Below are 19730 nucleotides of genomic sequence, written 5' to 3'. Positions count from 1 at the left end.
CTCTGTTAATGTGCTGAGTCCATGCCAGGAGTGTTTGTTTTATAAACATGGATAATAAACAAATAATAGTTTCAATTTCTTTAGGGGTGGGAAAGGAAAGCTGAAAGTTAGAAGGTGAGAGCAGATCAAATTTAAAAAAAATGACAAGAACGACAGATTATCCTCAGGGAAAAAAAAAGCATTCTTTAACAGGAATGTTGTTAACAGAAAATCTCCTATCTCTACAATAAATTTGGAAAAAAAAAACTTGGGTTGGTTCTTCAAACGCTGGGGTACTATTAATCCGAAACCATTGGCCATGCTTTGGGGTGGCGGGGGGATGATGGAGTGCAGCATCTTCTGGAACCCCATAGATTCCCTCTCTCTGCTCAATTTCCCTTGCCTCATGTTTTGGTGTTGAAATTGCAAGAAATGGGAAGCTATGTGCTAGGCTGGCGACCCTTGTTGTATTTATTTTTTAAAAAATTAAAATAAATCAGCTGTCTTCTGCACTCTGCCCAGAGGAAGGCAGCACACACATTAGCAAGTTGTCTGGAGCCCCTGTTTTGTGCAGCTGAAGCAGGCCACACACAAGAGGCTGTCGGGTTGCTGCTACATCAAATGCATCTCCTTATAAGAAGCAGACATCCTTAGTGATCGTACTTCTTCTAAACCCTCAGCTTCTATGTGGCTGGAAATAAGAGCCCTTGTTTTGGATTGTATCCTAGGATTACCTGTATGTAAGCATATGCATTTAATGCCAATCAGTGTCCTCTTTGGACCGCTTTTCTTCTGATGATAAACAGATTTCCCCCTTTTCCAGTGGTATGGAAGTGGCCACCATATTTGTGAAGTCAGCTGATAATGTTTAGGCTGGAATCAAAACCCAGAGAGTTATCGAAATGCTAGCGGTTCAGCAGCAAGTGGTTCAAGAATTCAAGAAGCCATGTCTTATACCTTGCAAAGAGCCGTCCTTGATTTCCAAGGGCTATCACAAGGTGGTCCTCTATGAGATGATGCTCTCTGCGTAACTGGATGTCCAATCTAAGTTCTCCCCACCCCCACATAAACCAGCACAACCTCTAGTGTTAACTATAAAAAATATTTATTTACAAAATTTACATTTGCAACCCCTGAAACCAGGAGCCATAAAACTTTTTCTTATCTAATTCCCACAATTTCATGCACAATTAATCAAACACTGAGAGAGAAAGAGAGAAAATCTTTCAGAGACAGAAGTACTTTCCAGAAATCTCCCTTTTATAATATTTTATTTCCAGCAGAGCTGGAAGGGACCTTAAGGGCCATTTGAGTCCAGTTCCTATCAAGGAGGCCCAGAGGGGGAATCAAACCCCCAACCTCTGGCTCCATAGCCAGATGCATAAACCACTGAACTACAGTACCTAGCAGTTCTTTTTATTATACTATATTTAAGGCAAATCATTATATTAAAATAAGAACATTTCAAGATCTTTACAAAGATTTCTTCACTTGTTAGGTTTGCGTTTGCTTAAAATAAGCCAGAATAGCTTTCCTTCATATAATATTTAACTAAGTAACAACCTCCTAGTTCAGAACTGCCGCCATGCATTTCGCTAAAGTCACGCAGTTCATTTAACGACCCTCAAGCTCAATGTTTATTATTCAATGAAGGTAAACGTAAGCGAGAGCAACGATGACCAAAATACATTCTTAAGTTCCAGAAAAGATTTGATCCTCATACATTTATCACAGAGTTTAGAGAGGACCATCAAACGATGTAATCCATTTTTCCAAATGCCCAGTAACTTTTGCTGGGCTTGGGGGATGAGTTTTCTCCCCCACCCCATTTCTTCCCTGTTTCTTCTACAAAAATGCCTTGGAAAAAAGCCACTGAAAAGGCATCGTGTTGGAAGTTTTCATAGTCCAGTTTTTACAACTATACATCATTTTCTTTGCATCAAATAACCAGTACAGTACTATGCCTTCTCACCAACTACTGGTAAAAAGAGATCTCAGTTTTCCAATCCTTGAGCTCCATTTTTCAAAACCCTCTTAAAGTCACAGCATCAACTTAAAAATAGCAAGATTTTGGAAAGGGCAGCTTTATCTCCTCATTTTTGAATAATTAATTGTTCCTTCTGCTACCTTGAGGACTGGAAGCTGATACTATTAAAAGTGGAGTTTGAGATTATCAAAATTCTGGCACATATGCCTGACAAACACCCTTGAGGGGGACTCCATTTCAGAATGGCAAGTTTCTGGTCTGGCATCATTTCCATTTGTCAAATAAATGGGCACAAGACATTTAGAAGATATTTTCTCCATGAGCTATACAATTCAGTGAAAATGAGAAAAATAAATTCTTCCAGTAAATCTTTTCAACATGCATCACATGTTCACATTTTATCTGCTTGGTACCTTTAAACAGGCAAGCCATTTTATTATATGTATTATTATATATTTATTATATTTACCCTCCCCTGCCATCCATTTGATTATCTATTGAATACAATGTACCACCAACCAGGAAGGGCAAAATGGACAGCCGCTGTAGGATTGCTAGCTACAGGTTTATAGAGTCCTTAGTGTACCGTAGATTGTTTAGCCTATCCTAAAGAATAAGCTGCTTTCAGGATGTAGGAATTTGCAGTGTTTTACCTCATAAGACAAACCAATTGCATGTGAAAAAGGGTGGGAAAGTCCGTGCACATTGACCTTTCTGTCATAAAACGCACCTTGACATTACACAATAAACTTCGCTGTCACCACTTGGGTGTTCTACAGAGTGGTGTGAATAGGGGAGAAAACATATAATTATTTCTGCCTAGGTTAGAGGACCAACAAAAGTGCTTGTGGTAATTTTATCCCAAAATACCTGACAGTCATGTTTTAGAAGATGTTAGGACTTGGTTAACTTTCAAAAATGCAACCCTTTCCTTCCTTGCCAGTTCTGGCCCGTTGTGATAGTAAAAACCTTTCATGTGGCATTGAAAACCACCAGTGATTGATTCTGGAAAGAAATAAAACTCTCGCAAACTGCCGTCTTCTTTACTCATAGCCTCCCGTTGGGTCCAGTTCATCCTACAGCCAGATCTCTCCTTTTAATACCTCCATATTGAGACAGGACGGTTCTTTCTGTTACCTCTATTATGATCTTGCCCCACGTGGTCATTTTCTTGGCACACACAAGGAAACGTTTTGAGTCTCGTTCAAACTACATTCTCCATCTAGATGACATGGAAGAGAAAGGCCTTGCGAATGTTCCTGGCCAAAAAGAGCCAACCATATCTGGATCTCACGTGCAATATCTCAGTCTGTGTGTCAGCTTTCTGTTGAAGAAGCATTGGCAAGACAGCTTCCTACGTTTACACCAGAGTCCCGTTTTTGCTGTCGTACTTCAAGGTGGCCCGGGGAAAATTGAGGGTGGCATATTCTGTGGCGTTCTGGGACTGCAGGTTCTTGACCTCCGCCGCCGAACGCTCGCGAGTCTTGCTCAAAACCTGGATGTCCGCATAATGTACGGTGCTGTCATCATGCTTCATGTGCTTCGGTTTGCTCACAGTGGCGTAGACGGGGAATTCGGACACGTCATCATAAACCGGGGTGACATCAAAACCCTTCACAAGATGATAGAGATACATGCATTAAGAAGATAAAATCCTTTCCACCTGAGCCAGCTCTAGCTATGCTGTTGGACAAGATGGAAAAATCTATATACCCCAATACACCTCCCATTAATTAACATGGAAAACGGTCCACTGCAAAATTTCCTTTCTAAAGCTTCACGTGTTCTTCTAACATCCGGCACAGCAACACGAGGGCGAAGCTATACCAGCACCTTCTTGGATAAGACCAAGTAAAGCATTCTCTTTATGTAGCAAGAAAACAGTGTATGAATACATACACAGTACATAAAGAATAAATATTCAAGAGTAATCTCAAAATCCATGTTGTGAAGATGCCTCTATTGGGTCAACTAAAAAGGCACAGCATCTCGGTATAATCTTCGAGAATTAAAACAAAACTCTAGCCCCTTAGTAAGAGGGCCTCGAGTCAGTTGTCCACCCCATGCCCTTTGAAAATGAAAGCAATTTAACATGAAAGTCTCGGGGAGGAGTTTCACCTTTTTACTCTCCGGGTGCTGCATACCTGGCTTGCCATTTCTTGTACCTGTAGAAGAAAGATCTGGTAACAGGGGGAAAGTAACGTCTGTTGTTGTTAGGTCGATCGGAAGCTGCCCATAATAGTAACAGGGTTTTGCTATTGTATATATGTAACTATAAATGATTTCTACAGTAGCAACAAACTGCGAAAGCTCAAAACTGGGCTCAGATTCTGCCCTTAAAACAAAGGAGACTGAAAACATGTGTCCAAAATCATGTTCTTTCAATAGCCAATTGAACTACACCGAAAGGTGGTCTTTCGTGTCATAGTCTTCAATTGACTATTTGTGTTTGTGCATGGATCCTCGGCTAGAATGGGGTCATTGGTAGCTAAAGAGATTCCATACCAACCACTGCACTCTTCCACAGAGGCCTTCTGGAAATGTTTAACCCAGTGAAGCCACAGGGATCGCATGACAACCGCCCTCCCTCCCTCCCTTGAGAAAGCCCAGGTCTGTTCCTTTGGCAGAAAGCTTTCGGGGAGGCACTGGGTGTGTGTGGGTGTGTGTGGACCACTGAATCCATGGGAACATCAGCAAGGAGAAGCACAAACTGTCCAAGACGCCCCAAGCACATTCTGTTTATTTGCCTACTCACACTGCTTATTTAGCAAGGCTTGGGAGCTGCCAGGTAGCCTTTCTGATTGTGGCTCCTGGTTCCAGCTTGTTTTTAAGAAGGATGCTTTCAGCTCCACACGGACCGTCCAGTTTCTCCATTCTTACAGAGAAACAGGTGGCACGCAGACCCACCTTCTTTCTACAGACCCTCCTTCTCTGCTTATTTGACCAGACTTTCTATTTTCTGCTCAGAAAGTAAAATCCAGGAGATTGTGAGAAGCCCCAGACCTTGAAATGAGAACTGGGGTGTGTAGAAACAAAAACAAAACTTCCCATGTGCATCTGAGAAGGATCATCTCTGGCTGCAGAATCTTCCTTCCTTCCTTCTTTCTTTATTCTTTCCTCTCCCGACCTTCACAAATTCTCCAGAGCTTAGAAAAGATCCGTCGCTGTTTTTTGCATGGCGTCTCGCTAATTAAAAAGGAACATTTCTCCATGCTGCCTCTGGGTGAGTGTGTGTGTGTGTGTAGGATGCGAAGGTTGTTATGCAAAAACGTTTTTTAAAAATTCCCAAGTTCTGCCTCATTTTGAATACTCAAAGAAGGCTGAGTGCAAAAATCCTGTTTGCTATTAGGCAGAAATAAGGATAACCGGAATTCCATCACAGACAAGAGATGACACTGTTTTCCAAAGTTCTTGGATGGAAACTGCGTTAGCATACGTAAGGCCGGGGAAGATCAGAAAAAGAAATGCCCCCATATTATGGAAGTCTGCAAACATTCGGTAAATAACCTAAATTCAAGGATGCTCCAGATAAGGGTTCTGTGTCTCACCGGGAGCAGTGAGAGGGGGAGAGATTTACCTGGCTTTTCTTTTTTTCTTTTCAACGGAAAAAGACAGTTCCTGCAAGAAAAGAGGGAGAGGAGCGTATGACATAAAAAAGAATTTGAACCATCTGATAACACTTTGAACCCCGCTTCACAAATATTTGCCACTAGGCAAGACTTAACAATAAACTTTTGCAGTGTAAAGTATTCCTGTTCATATTTTTGCCCCTTCCATCCTGTGCCCCTCACTCTTGGTTTTCCTTAGCCGTTGGTCAGCATTTTACGTATCTCCCCACATCGCGTATCTAACACCTGTCAGTTGATGTTACCTCTGATCGCATGATGCTGTTTTGCCTACAGAGAGCTGAATCTCTGGGGAAATGGAATGGCCGTTCTCGAGTGCAATGGGCCCTGCAACAAACGGTTGCAGTGTGGAGGGCGTCCCATTCAGGGTTCCAGCCACACACCCAAGCCCTTTTTGCATGCTCATGGGTTCCGAGTTCAGTTCCCAGGCAGCGCTGGGACAGGATCCTGCCTAAAGCCCTGGAGGGCTGGTAGGGCCAGTCGGAGAGGGCAAAACCAGGCAAGAGGAACAAACCCACAGCAAGACTGCAGAGGGAGGGGGGGTTTCCTGAGTTCCCACGTCTGCTTGGAAGCCGAGATCTGTCAACACCGGCCATACAGAAAGTCCCACAGACAGTAGTTGGTGTGTTTGGACATGAATGGCTTCATTCTGCTTATTTCCCTACCCATCCCGCCCTGGGTTGTTTGTCCAGGGAATAGGTTTCGCAAAGCGTGGCTCTTCCTGGTTGTTGGCTCTCGCTGGCTTGTTTTCGTAGCCAAGTTTCCACCGCTCGACGGTGGTGAATGGGGTTCTTCTTCCTTGGCACTCCTGGGCAAGGCTGGCCCTGCACAGCTGCAGCTCGGCTGGTCTTTTAACCACAGCTGAGAGAGGAAGCGCAAGCGGTGGGGCCACGAGGTTGTTACCCCGTCCCTCTTCCCCACTTTCTCCTCACAACAGTCCTGCGAGGTAGGTCAGTCCCCGAACCAAACCAGCAGTCCAAGGTTACTCAGAGACCGAATGGCTTAGAGTAAGATTGTTCCTTTTTGTCCCAACTTTCTTCATTGCTAGGCTCAATGTGGGCTCTGCACCCCAGCCCCCCCCCACATGCCTTGATTCGATGGATTGCCTGTCGCTATGCCATACTCATTTTAAAATCTTCCCTTCTACATTGGGTTTTCACTGCTGCTGATTTTCTCTTCATTTGCTTTCAGGACAATGGTGGCCTTGTTCATATTCTAATTATTCTTTTAATTCTGTAAAGCTGCTTTTGGTCTCCTTGGGACAGGGAAAAAAGCAGGACAAAAATAAGTGTAATCTAATTTACATTTTAAAAATAAATAGGGGCATGCATAAATGACCCAGCTCCGGGAGGCAGTGGAAGATATGAGGGCCTGGCGTGCTCTGGTCCGTGGGGTCACAAAGAGTCGGACATGACTTAACGGCTAAACAACAACAACAACAACATGCATAAATGCACTCAACAGGATTGATGTCCAAGTAAATATATTGAGGACTGAGCTGCATGGGGTGAGACCGGCTTGTTTCGGGAGCATGAAGACAAGTGCCTGCAGGGTCTTTCAGAGCTTCTAAAGGTGACTTTAAGGGACCAGAACTTCTGGTCTTTTTTGACTGGTGTTGGCCCCCATTTCTTTGGCCTGGTTTCTGGGTGGACCTCATCTAATGAAGTCCAGGTCATTCCATCTGGTCATCTTAAGCTGTTGTTGTTGTTTGGTCATTAAGTCGTGTCTGACTCTTTGTGACCCCATGGACCAGAGCACGCCCAGGCCCTCCAGTCTTCCACGGCCTCCCGGAGTTTGGTCAAATTCATGCTGGTCGCTTCGGTGACAGATCTTAAGCTAGTGACCAAAAATGGCAAGAGAGCCTCCCAAGCCAGAAATCCTCAGGCTAATGTGGCAAGCTTTTATTTTAAATACATATAGAAAAATAGAGAGCAGTACACCGGGGGGGGGGGGGGGAGGAAAATGACAAGGGAGGTGGAAGGGTGAGGTGGCTGTTGTTAAAATCTAATAAACACCGGAGGCTTTCAAGAGAAACTTAGACAACCACTTGGCAGATATCCTTTGATTTGTATTCCTGATGGCCTTGGAGGCCCCTTCCAACTTCACTATTCTATGATTCTATGAAAAAAAATTCCTGTGGAAAAGGACTGGCAATCTTAAGGCCTGCTGGGCAGCCAGAGACACCCTTAGAAGCTCTGTGACCTTCCAAAAAAAATAAAAATAAAAATAAAATAAATCTAATACCAACTGTGGTAATAGTACTGCCCCCTCCCAAAGCCAAGTACCAAGTATTGTGTGTCTCTGTGTGTGTGTATGAGAGAGAGAGAGAGAGAGAGAGAGAGAGAGAGAGAGAGCATTCTTTCAACACGGATATCCGAGATGGTCCCAAAAGAGAAACGAGCGGCTTCTCTTTTCTGTACAAGCCACTCCTTGAAAACGGGGGCTGATGGAGCAGGGTGGATGATTCTCTCTCCCCCCCCCCCCGTCTCTCCACCACATCGGCATCAAGGTATTCTTCTCCAAGGCCATGCGTTGCAATTAAAATAACCTGGCTTTAAATATAATCACTGGCATACGCACCCACCCTGGGCAGATTCCTGGGAAAGAAAAGGCTTCAGATCAGTTTTCTGAGATGCTTTTCTCTTGTATGGGTTGGCAATGCAAAAGGCGCCTGAGTTGTTTTTTTTTGGGGGGGGGGTTGTTGCTTGTGAGAGATGGTTATTCTGAGTTTGTCTGCCTGGTAATCCCCAGCTGGGCAGCTAGCTGGCATCTCCCAGTCTCGAGTGCGAGGGTTAGAATTAGAATGGACAAGAACAGGAGGCCACCTCTTTGACAATTGGAACGAGCCCTCTCTCTGTGCCGGAATACTACCTGTTCTCAACAAAGCTTCCCCTTCCAGACTTATTCTAGTTTGTGGGCCATGCACATCTCTTCCCCGCCTACTTCTCAGGTGAATATTTTTCCCACAGATGAGGCATCGCTAATCTTGACTACCCACACTTGTTAGCTGACTGCACGGTATGTAGGCAACACCAGCTTCCTTATTTTACAAGCAGATCTGAGCAGAGTAAAAGCAATTTGAAAGAGACCTTTACTTTGTGGCTCTGCCTACTGTCTGAGGATCAGACCTCTTGGTAGCAGTTCTTGGAAATATTGGCTTTTTACACTCATGGGGCCCTTTGTATTTTTTTAAACTGTAGCTGGATAGGTTTTATTTTCACAAGTGACTTGCTAAACTTTATACAGAAAACTTCTTCAGCAATTGTCAGAAAGAAGGAAAGAAAGAAAGAAAGAAAGAAAGAAAGAAAGAAAGAAAGAAAGAAAGAAAGAAAGAAAGAAAGAAAGAAAGAAAGAAAGAAAGAAAGAAAGAAAGAAAGAGTTTATCCACTGTCTAGGCTGACAGGTAGACCTATTCTGGCCGGGGCTGATCCTGAGTGACACCTGTCTCCAGCTAAGGCCCGCCCCCTCCAGCCTCCTTTCCCTCTTTTCCAAACCCCGCTCCCCACGCCAAGCTGACCTGAGCAGCGGGAGCGCACGGAGGAGGCGAGCCGCGCCTTTGGCTTCCCCCTCCTCCAAGCGCGCTCCTTTCCGCCCTTCTTCGCACTGCCCCGTCCGCGCAAATCCCCGCGGGAGGTGGGTTGGCGAGAGGGAAGGAAACCCCCAGGTCCTTCAGGCAGGTGACCCCCCCATCCGAGGGTCGTGGGGCCGGGGGGGGGAGCGTGAAAGCCCAAGAGGGACCCGCGGGTCCAGGAGAGACCCGCGCGCGCCTGGCAACCCAGAACTGCAAAGCGCGCCCTCCCCGTGCGCTCCCGCGGGCGCGTCCTCCCGGGGGGGGGGAGAACCGCCTTCCTCCCCCCTCCCCCGTTTGCCTGCCCCTGCTCGGGCTGCCCGGGGGCGCAAGAGGGGCGAGCCAGCCCGGCGCACTCACCCGCCTCCTGCGCAGCAGCCGCAGCGGTTGCCCATAGTCGGCTTGGGGAGCCCAGGCGTGCCTTTGGCTGGCGGGGGCGAAACCGACGGCGAAAGAAAGAAGCCGAGGAGGAGGAGGCGGCGGAGGAGAAGCGCTTGACTGGAGCGCAGGGAGGCTACATTTCCTGGTTCCCAGTTCAGCCCCTCGAGGCTCCAGTCCAAGGAACTGCCTCCCCGCCCGCCCGCCTGCCTGCCTGCCTGCCTGCCCGCCTGCCGGGACCGACGTGTCAGGTTTCTCTGGCCAGCCCGAAGGCGCGGGCAGAGCGGGCCGGGGGTGCCATCTGCTGGACGGGATCCCACCGCCCCCCCCCCACACACACTAGCCGGTCCCCTCCCTGGCCAGTAGCAATGCGGAGGACTATCGGATCCCCATAGAGATCTTCTGGAGGGCCTGTCTGGAAGAGGGGTGGGGGTGGAGGGTCGGTTCGGGCATCTGGGTCTTTAACGGCTCAGGAAGGAAGCGATTCGGGCCCTGCCGGTGGATCGGCAGCTGGATATTCTCTCTTTCCGGATTTCTCTCCGCATCTGTCTCTCTGTTTGTAATCTGACTTCTTAGAGTGGAAAATCCCGAGATAAAACGCGCAAGCCCTTCAAAGAGAAAAGTCATCTGGAACATTTTGAGGCACTCTGGGGGTGTGTGTCTTAGTCTCCAAAAAAGGGGCAAGCAGGAAATCAGATGGCAAGAGAGGCTGGGAAAGCCGCCCTGACCCATTGGCGCAGTGCTGGTCCCCTGTCAGACGCCTGGCTCAGCATCCACTCAGCTGCGCCCCCAGCACCGTGTCTGTCGGCCATGGCACCGCTTGCAGCTCCTCTTCGGCCCACATACCTAGCCGATAGGATTTCTCAAGTGTTTCCAAACTCTTTCCGACGATCTTTTAAGAGGCCTGTCTCTGAGATGCTGGAAAAACAGACCAGCTCCAGGCGGTGTAGGACTCGAGAACGGTTTGGGCCCTTGTTACTTGTGGGAGTGCTTTTCTCCAAAGAACAGCAACCCCTGCCGCCAGACCTTCGTAGGCAACGCTCCTAATGTTGTCATGCCAAGGGAGGCCAGAAAGATTTCCACCAACCATCCTGCCTTCTCAGTGGTGGCACCAGCTGTGGGGGGCCAGCTGGCACACTCCCCGCCCCCTTTCTACTTAAAATAGTTTTTAATAGCAGCTTTTAGTGGCATCATTTAATGCACTGGTTCTTAACCTTGGGTTACTCAGGAGTTTTGGACTGCAACTCCCAGAAGCCTTCACCACCAGCTGTCCTGACTGGGGTTCCTGGGAGTTGCAGTTCAAAAGCATCCGAGTAACAAAGGTTAAGAACCACTGATTTAATGTATTAAAACTCTCCTGCTTGTGTGTTGTTTTTATGCTGTTTCACTGACCTGTTGGCTCTTCTCTAATTTTGTTTGTTTCTTATTTACTTTTATTGCAGTATAATTTGTATGTACTTTATTTGTTTGCAAACTGCCCAGACTAGTGCTTTGTACTAATTGAGCAGTATAAAAATGGAAGAAAATAAATGGCTCAGCTCACACGGGCAGCTGGTGCTTTCGTGCAAAGGGGGGTGTACTGCTGCCGTCCCACCTTAGCTTTTGGCTACCCCCCATCTATCCTATGTTGCCCCCACCTCGTTGTGCTCTTGAGCAAACCCCCCTCTCTCTGAGGAGAAGAATGCCATCACTCTGCCCTGCATGGGTCCCCAATATTTTTCCATCTTTCCACCCACACTGGGCATCAGCCATTGTTGCTGCTGATATAATAGGAGCACTCCTCGGGGTACAAATGACCTGCATCTCATAATTTGCATGGAAATCTGGCACCCTGGATGCAGCTCCCTGAACAAATGAGCAGATGAGGAGATGGACGACGGGGAGACGGACATGAAGGACGTCGGCCCATTTATGTTTGGCATTTTCTTTGGTTTTTTAAATCAAGGGAGTGAGCAAAGGCTGATGTCAAATATGTTTCCAGAGCTTTGAAACATCACCTTTTTCCCAAGCTCTGTGGCTTTCTAGGTGGTGAGGGGAAGGCGGAAAAAAAGGTTCCAGCTTTTTATTACACACAGCACCTGTTCATTTGAAAAATGACAGGACTCAGGTTACATTCCCGTACACCCAAAAGGCAAACAAGACAGGAGGAAGCCCTCTGAATAACTCATCCAAAAATGTCAGGGTGTTATTCATGTGCAGAGAAAGCCTGGACTGGTTTGAATCCCCCCCCCCCGTGTTTTCTGTGTACTCTTTCCGTATAGGATTGTGATGAATCCGGGAAACAAAGCAAATTCTAACTAAGCCTGCAGGCCTGTCCCTTTCAGACCCTTTCTGGATGTGTGGGCATGCTTGTTCGTATGTTTTGTTTTGTTTTTAGTTCGACTGTGAAAACAGAAAGAAACCAGAAACCCCCCTCCCAGACACCCCCCTCAAGGCCAGCGATTCTTGGCTGCCAGTCTGCATTCTCTTTTCATGACGGCTCGGCCGGCACAAAGGGGCGTCTGGGCCTCGGCACCCAGGCTTAGCAAGACAAACGTGCCGTTTTTGTGCTTCGTTGGCAAAAGTCTGGGCGTCCCGCTCCCCTCGGGTGTGCTGGGAACCAAGGCAAAGCCCAGACCTTTGGGGACCCACAGGGGTGGGTGGGTGGATGCGCATGCAGGGATGTGGCTTTTGGAAACCGGGAAAGACTAGACACGGAACAGAGAAGAAAAGTGGGGTGAAAACTGAGGAAGGGGAGAAGAAGCGCCATCCAGGAGCCCTGGGAAGCCTCTTGAAGCCAAATCTGTTGCCCATCGTGGCACCGAGCTTGGAGAAATTATTTAAATGGCTGTCACTCCAGCGTCCTCTTGAGTTTTAACGCCGCAGATCTACGGCCTGGCTTCTTCTATTCAGATTTTCTGCCATTTCATAGAAACCTACCATATAGACCCTGGAGTCTCTTGCCCTCCAGAAGGCCAGATTTGGGGCCTCAGGTCTACCTCACAGGTTTGTTGTGGAGTGGTCAAAAATGAACAGGCTCGCTTGAGTATAAACCAGTGTTTTAAGCAGGAGGAATAGCTGATATCCCACACTGCGGATGTGTGTCTCACACACACAGAGTTTTTGTTCCATTTTCCTGGGCACGTCAAATAGCATTGGCTCGCCGGACGGAACACGCTGGCTCCAGCTGCCGTTTAGTGGCTGGTTTATTTCCTATAGCACTGGAGGAGCAAACCTATGCGGGAGTAAGCCAGGATGTCCTATGGGAGAAGGCAGCCACCCCTTTTTACAAGAGTGATGTGGAGTTTTACAGAAAGAACTGCAGGGTTATTATAGGACGGTGCCCAAGCAGCCTTGTTCTTGTGGTTGGTTAAGCCTCACCTCACGAGGAATCCTCCATGGCCCTGACGCTCTCTCCGCTCCGAGGAGGGGCAGGTTCAGAACGACCCGTTTAAAGGAGGGACTCACAGCGATCAATGCCACCCTAGCGCCTGCCTCCTTGGGCATCTGCTCCACTCTGTCTAATGGTAGGGGTGTCCAAGACCCCCAAAATATTGGGAGGGGCTGCAAGGGAGGTTGGTTGCGTTGCCTATGCGGCAGTTCTACCAGGGCTACAGAAGGAGCGTGGTGGGCGCACAGAAGCATGCAAATCTGATGGTTCTTTATTGCAAAACTACAACTGTATAAACCAGAGCATGAAATTTAGTCATTATAAAGAGAGAAAAGTCTATTAATGTTAACAGCAATGGGCATCTATTAAACTATAGCTAGATATAATGTTGTTGTTCCATGCGATCAAGCTGCCTTTGACTTATAATGATCCTATGAATGAATGAATGACCTCCAAAATGCTCTGTCCTCAACAACCCTGCTCAGGCCTTACAAACCAAGTCTGCGGCTTCCCAAAGGAACTGCATCAATTCCCCAGCGTTATGATCTTTTCCACTGAATCTTACTTTCTCGTGCTAGCCTCAGTTTCATTGTTTTTGCTTCTAAAGAAAGTTCAGGCTGGATGTGATCTATAAGACACACTCGTTCATCTTTCTGGTGGTCCAGGGGAGTCGACAAAGCTCTCCACCCGCACCGTATATCAAACAAATAATTTCCCCACCCCATCAGCTTTCTTTCTGTCCTGCTTTCATATCCATACGTGGTGACTGGAAAGACAAGAGTGTGGATGATCTTGGTCTCATCCTTCCACTTGATGATCTTTCCTAGTTCCTCCGTTGCTGCCCTTCTGTGTCTCAGTCTCCTTCTGATTTCTTGGCTACAATCTCCCTTTGGACTGACGGTTGGACCAAGCTATTGAAAAGTCTTTAACAATTTCAATGAGTTCATTGTCTAAGTTCAAGTTGTGCCATTTTTTAAAAGCAATCATCATTTTTGTCTTCTTCATGTTCAACTGCAATCCTGCTTTGACACTTTCCTTTTTCACTTTCACCAGATATCATTTCAAGTCATTGCTGCTCATAGACCTAGAGTTAGGCAGCAAACTTTGGACTCAGTTCCCTTCTTGGTGTCCCGGGCACTGTTTTAAGTGCAATAGGGCTAGTTACATTAGTTACATAGTTAACTAACTAGTTATATCCTAGTTAGGATGCCATCACCTTTTCTTTTCCTCTGTAGTTTTGTACAGACAGATATGTCAGATTCTTTTGCCACTCAACTAACTGCTTGTATGGATTTATATGCTCACTCCCCCCCCCCCATCCCGTGTGTATGGTTCACCAAAAGACTGGAAATCAGAATCCTTAGTTTTATTTCTTTTTTTAAAAACAAAATTCTACTTCCAAGAGGAATAAAAGCAGAAAGAAAAGAAAACAGGGGTGCAGGGGGTGCAGGGGAAACTGCATGATCGTTTGGAATTGGAAAGGGGAGGAAAAACCCAGGAGATGATGTCTGGTTCTCAAACATCAATACGTACAAGCCACCCACGGCGTTCTCCACTAGCATGTGAACAAAATGATGCAAGATGGGATGATACCATCGTTGCATTCTTGGGTTTGTGCCACAATAGTTGTGCTTAGCTGGTTTCGAGGGAAAAAATTAAACTGAAGTTGTTGAAGGCGTGTTTCGGGGATGGACTGAAACTGGTCCAACAGCCTTCTTCGCTTCCAAGGGAGCCCTGCAAACGGCTGGTCTGTAAAAGAAGGGTCGTGATATCCAGAGGCGAATGCTCGGCCTGGCAACAAGTCGTGGGGGGGGCACCACCCCCACCTGGCCGTCCTGAGCCCTCCTGTTCCTCTTACCAAAGTAACAGAAAAGAACAGAAAAGTTAGGGCACCAAACCAAGTCACGTTTCAGGGGACAAAAGCACTTTATTGGCAGGGGAAATCGCTTTTCTAATTCCTTTCCACCTTTACTTTTTTATGTCCATTTGAAAGGGATTTTTTTTTTTTGCGCTGGGGTTTGTTTGCATTTCGTAGCATGCTCTTCTCCATTCCGAGCCCTGCCCCGCGCCTCAGTCAGGAAGAGTAACTGAAAAGTAACAGGCAACATAGCAAGTAACATAACAAGCTACTTTTCAACACTGCGGCAAGTAACCTCAAGGTTTTACTTTTTCAAACACTCTTAAAGAGCCAGGGAATTAACTGATTTAGAAAAGTCACCTCCCTAGATCTAAATAACACAAAGATCTCTTGGTAGAGTTGGCAGGGAGCCCTTGAACTCAGCAGGCGGATACTCCTTTGGTGGGCCTGGCAAAGACGCTTCGGCAGATCCCTCCAGCCTGGCCCCATTCCCAAAGGAGAGTCTCGGGCTCCCTACGCCTTTTCCTCCAATCTTTCTCCTTTCCCGGCCACCTGCTCTTCCTGACACGTTACTGGCACCTCACGGATGTTGGCCTTCACTTCCTTCCCGGTCCGCGGCGCTTCTAGGCACAGAATGCCATCATGGGTCACCGTGGCTTTGACCAGGAGGGGATCCGCATCCAGCGGGAGGATGTAGGTCCTGGTGAATTCCCGGGAGATGAAGCCGTGCCGGTCAGCCTTCTGGGGGTGCTGAGCCGTCACCTCGAGGAGATTGTCCACGGTCCGGACGGCGATCTCGTCCGGGGTGAAATGACAGACGTCCAGGAAGACCTGGAACTTGTGGTCGTTGAGGGTGACCTCTGAGATCCCTCGGTCCAGTTGCTTGTTGATCCGAGGTCTGATGTAGTAGCCGTGGTACAATGTGGGGGCCAGGATGTCCCCCGAGGAAAGACCTAGAAGAGAGAAAGGAGGTTCATCCACAGGGACTCTCGCCAGGGCAGGAACCGAACATGGGCACATTGAGTGAGATTTTTACGGTGGGTTGTCCGCAAGCGGGAACCAAACCGCTGGAAAGCCATGTCCAAAGAGGGGAGCCAAGGAGAATACTGGCAGAGGCAGAGGTCTTCCCAACCACTGAAGACGATGCCACCGTTGCTGCCACGGCTGCTCTCATCCTCTCTAGGAGAGGGAAAGCAAAGAAGAAGGAAATCAGGAGACCCCCACTTGGGTCCTGAAGACCAGCTCCAAAACTAAGCAAGGAAGAGAAGCTTCTGTGGTGACCGCTGCACACGGTCAGCCCCTTAAGGACTTTCTTCTTCTAAGGATGGCCTGTCTATAATGTCTGTTTCTAGGACTTGCAATTTTTTTTATAAAAAAAGTAACTTCCCCAAGTTTTGTTCTGGGCTCCCCCACGGGAGTCTCCTCTTCCTGCTTTTCCTTCTCCCGGGCACTGTTTTTGCTGCCATCACTCCCTAGAGCGCAGCACCACTTTCTCCTGGCACAGACCTGTTGCAACTCCAGCCTGACCGTTTATTTGGCAGGGGCCAGAAGCAAGAGGGAAAAAGATAAAGGGGGAGTGAGCAACACGCAAAACACACACACACCTACATACACCCAGCAGTCACCAAGCGATGCTGATCGCAGGCTGGCAGAAAGAACAAAAGCCCTCTTATGCCCAGCCATCATCCCACCAGCTTCGCTTTCGGGGGCTCCCCTCTTGTATTGCATCCTGCTGGTGCTTGAAATGTGCTGAATAGTTTACTCCTGCTTTCTGCATTCTTTCCTACTGCTGTACACACACCCCTTTTGAGCTTTGTGTCCAACCCACCCGCTCAGCTTTTCATTGCTTAACTGGGCTTCCAAAAAGAGAAAGAGGGAGAGGGAGAGAACGGCTCCGGGTGGCAGCGTTTTTCCTAACCCAGCTTGTTTTGCCAGCCCCCTTTCACAAACTGGATTGATGGGGAGGGTGTGCAGAGGCCACAGAGGGGGTGAGTGGGTGTGGGGATCTGGAGAAAGATCTCCCCCTCCTGATGTTCACAACATCAACAGGGGCTGCCCAGGGGCTGGCAGGCTTATTAACGCCTTGCAGAAAAGACCATCCAATGAGTTGACCCCTCCAGTCTGGTCTGATCTTCAAGAGCTGGGTGGCCAGCTCTCAGTCCACCTGCTAAAGTCTCAAGGGACAGAGAAAAAGAACAAGAGGAAGGGACTATGGGGAGATATAGGGTAACAGGGGCTTGTGTTCATCCTCCTCTTCCGAAGCAAGACAGGTGTGGAGCACCAGCCCTGTGACTCAGGAGCCTTCTTGTAGCGCAAGCCTGCCTGCAACAGCACCAGACCTGGTGGAGGGGGAGCTCTCTGTGGGTGGGAAATGAGCAACGCAAAACCTCCAGCAACCATGCAGGGCTGTTTGTCTGGGTATCAGTTCCACATTATGGGCTGTCAGATTGCTTCCAACATATGGCAACCTTATGAACGAATGGCCTCCGAAAGGTCCGGTCATTAACCATCCTGCCCTGTTTTTGCAAACTAAAAGCAGCAGCTTCTTTTATTGAGTCTGGCCATCGTAGGTTTCGCCTTCCTCTTCTCCAGCTGCCTTCAATCATTCTCATTGCTGTTCTCCTTTACAGTGCATGTTATCTTCTAACCTATTTACCATTTTTTTTAGCAGTCATGGAACCAATAAAACTCTCTCCACATTTCCACTACCTTTCAAACATTTCAGTTCTTCTTCCCTGGCAGCTTTCTTCATTTTCCAACTTCTATGCCAGAGCCGCAACATCGGTGTTCTTGTTTTCATTTTGTTATAGATACATTTTTTAAAAAAGCAACTTTTCTAAGATTGATTAATGTAGTAGACAATACAAACAGAAGAGCGGTGAAACAGGAAGTTTTAGAAAAGAAAACCTTCAACATTATATATATATAATGTATCAAAGAAGAATTCCAACAGTATATAGATTTGTGAATACATGAGGTTTAACGCAACCCATTTCATAAACCATGCAGACACAATCAGGGTGTTAGAGGTAGAGTTAATGAGCTTCTACTACACATTCCATGTTAGTTTTTAAGAACATTTCTACAATCCTATATTTATTAGGGTTGTGTAGAGCCTTTCCCCCCTAATATTCCACTTTAATGGTTCTAGAGATATTCTATAATAATTACGAGGGCACAAGCTCTCCGTCCTAACTCTGGAAGAATGGAAAATGTGCTTGTCTCCACCCTGACCAGGAGAAGGTAAAGACATTTCTCCCGCCTCTTACCTTCCCCAAAATTCTGATCATAAATCTTGCTCGGGTTGGCGAACTCGTATTCTGCACTCATGGGGTAGGCGTGCGGGACCGTGCGCTCAGCCATTGTCTCGAGAGAGAGGCGTGGACCTCTCGGAGTACCTGTTTCAGCGTCGCCTCTTAAAGCCTGCACAGAGATGGCGATGCTTTCCTCCGAGTGAATTCCCCTGGGAGGGAGAGGTGATAAAATATAGACCAAAATAGACAGGCGGGCCCTGGAACGCCAAGCTCTCTGGGAGGGCCAGAAAAATCCACATAACATTCCACCCCTCCAAGAGACACAGAGACAGAGAGAGACGTTGTCCAGGTCTTGAAAGGCAAGCAGGAGTTTTTGACTATGTGGCCGCAGCTGTTAGAAATGTCAGAAATGTGCCATCCTGCCTGGTTGGCAGAGCCCCGGGACAAATGGACCATTGGATTGCATGCGTGATGAAAAGAACAAGGAGGAAGAAGAATCTGGAGAAGACAGAGGAATCTGACCCCAGCCACACGCTGTGTCCCTCCAGCCCAGGGTGGCTTCAGCCATTGCTCCTAGTTACAGACAGACGCCCTCCGTGGGTGGAATTCCTTCTCATTGCAAGAGTACCCAAAGAGATGTTCTGGGCAGCAGCCCCACCACATTGAAACATGTAAATACTTCTCAGCGGTAGCGTAGTGGTGCCAGGGCCTGCAGGGTCAAAGTACTGGGGACTTCTGAAGGAACAGGAACTATGACGTCAACTGCCTTCAGGGTTCCCTCCTCCATCTCAGCTCAGCTGCAATCCCATAATATCAGGAAAAGAAATTGAATTTCTCTGTATGGTTGCACGTGATCCCCGTTGCAATGCAAAGTGTTTGAGCATGGCTTGCTCTTAAATGGGCCGTTAAGAGCCATTGGCTTGACAAAAGACCTGCACCATACTGGGGGACAAATCTAGCTTGCCTGTTTGTTTGGACCAGGTCGGAGGTTATAAGATCGATCACCATGCATATGAGAGCATCTAATTACTCCACTTCCCCCAAGCACTTGTACTGGTTTTTGTTGCAAAACTTAGTGGGCCACTCTGACTTCTGAGTAAACAGAGTGTTTCTCTACCAGAAGCAAATCCAGTACATTGGCCACATATACTCTCTGACTGCTCATCTCAGCTGGGGAGCCGATCTCCATGGAATCAATGGCTGAACGGAAAGTCAGCATGGTCAATCGTTCGGCGTCCATGGGCCAGCTGGGGGAAGCAAAGGAAGGCTAGCTACAAAAGTAAGTGGTGCCTCGCAAGACGACCGCCCCGTTTAATGACGAAATCGCATCACGACGAACTTTTTGCAATCTGACCCCAGACACAGGTTGCATCCCCACATTTAGACAAGCAGGGATTTCTATCAGGTGTATAGCAACGCTACCTAGTAGTATGTTAGCACATTGAGTGTGCCATTACAGAACAGAATCTGGCTGCATATGTTAAAATAATATAGATACTTAGGTTTCCTACCTCCAAAATTCCAATAGATATCCAGGCCTCTGGGCCCACTCAGATGGTAACTAGAGTGGTCACAGGCCAGCTGTAGGGCGGATCCGTACAACACAGGGAGCCAGACTGGACTGATCCCATTTTAACTGCCAGGATGCTTTTTGAAAAGGATGCCTCCATGATGAAACCTCTTCCCCCTTGGGCTCTGCAGCTGTGATTC

General features: G+C 47.5%; 2 protein-coding genes across 3 annotated transcripts; both read right to left on the bottom strand.

Annotated features, from left to right (window-relative positions):
- Nucleotides 1-1067: 1067 nt before the first annotated feature.
- Nucleotides 1068-9753, bottom strand: C8H11orf52 (chromosome 8 C11orf52 homolog). 2 transcript variants are annotated; one of them, XM_072979296.2, is made up of 4 exons: nucleotides 9521-9753; nucleotides 5544-5584; nucleotides 4085-4146; nucleotides 1068-3578 (listed from the first exon to the last, which is right to left on the bottom strand). In XM_072979296.2, the coding sequence occupies exons 1-4, from the start codon at nucleotides 9553-9555 to the stop codon at nucleotides 3327-3329; spliced, it is 390 nt and encodes a 129-aa protein (XP_072835397.2). In that variant the 5' UTR covers nucleotides 9556-9753; the 3' UTR covers nucleotides 1068-3326. The 2 variants fall into 2 exon arrangements, with proteins under 2 accessions (XP_072835397.2, XP_072835398.2); XM_072979297.2 differs by having other exon boundaries at nucleotides 4085-4131; nucleotides 9521-9747.
- A 4506-nt stretch (nucleotides 9754-14259) lies between these two features.
- Nucleotides 14260-19324, bottom strand: HSPB2 (heat shock protein family B (small) member 2). The gene is made up of 2 exons (XM_020793042.3): nucleotides 18036-19324; nucleotides 14260-15719 (listed from the first exon to the last, which is right to left on the bottom strand). Exons 1-2 carry the CDS (start codon nucleotides 18322-18324, stop codon nucleotides 15280-15282), a joined length of 729 nt encoding a protein of 242 aa, XP_020648701.3. The 5' UTR covers nucleotides 18325-19324; the 3' UTR covers nucleotides 14260-15279.
- Between the last annotated feature and the right edge of the window lie 406 nt (nucleotides 19325-19730).

Source organism: Pogona vitticeps, chromosome 8 (assembly GCF_051106095.1).
Source record: "Pogona vitticeps strain Pit_001003342236 chromosome 8, PviZW2.1, whole genome shotgun sequence".
Classification (NCBI taxonomy): Eukaryota; Metazoa; Chordata; class Lepidosauria; order Squamata; family Agamidae; genus Pogona; species Pogona vitticeps.
Note: the sequence above shows the minus strand (reverse complement) of the source record. Positions and strands in the feature narration are given on the sequence as shown.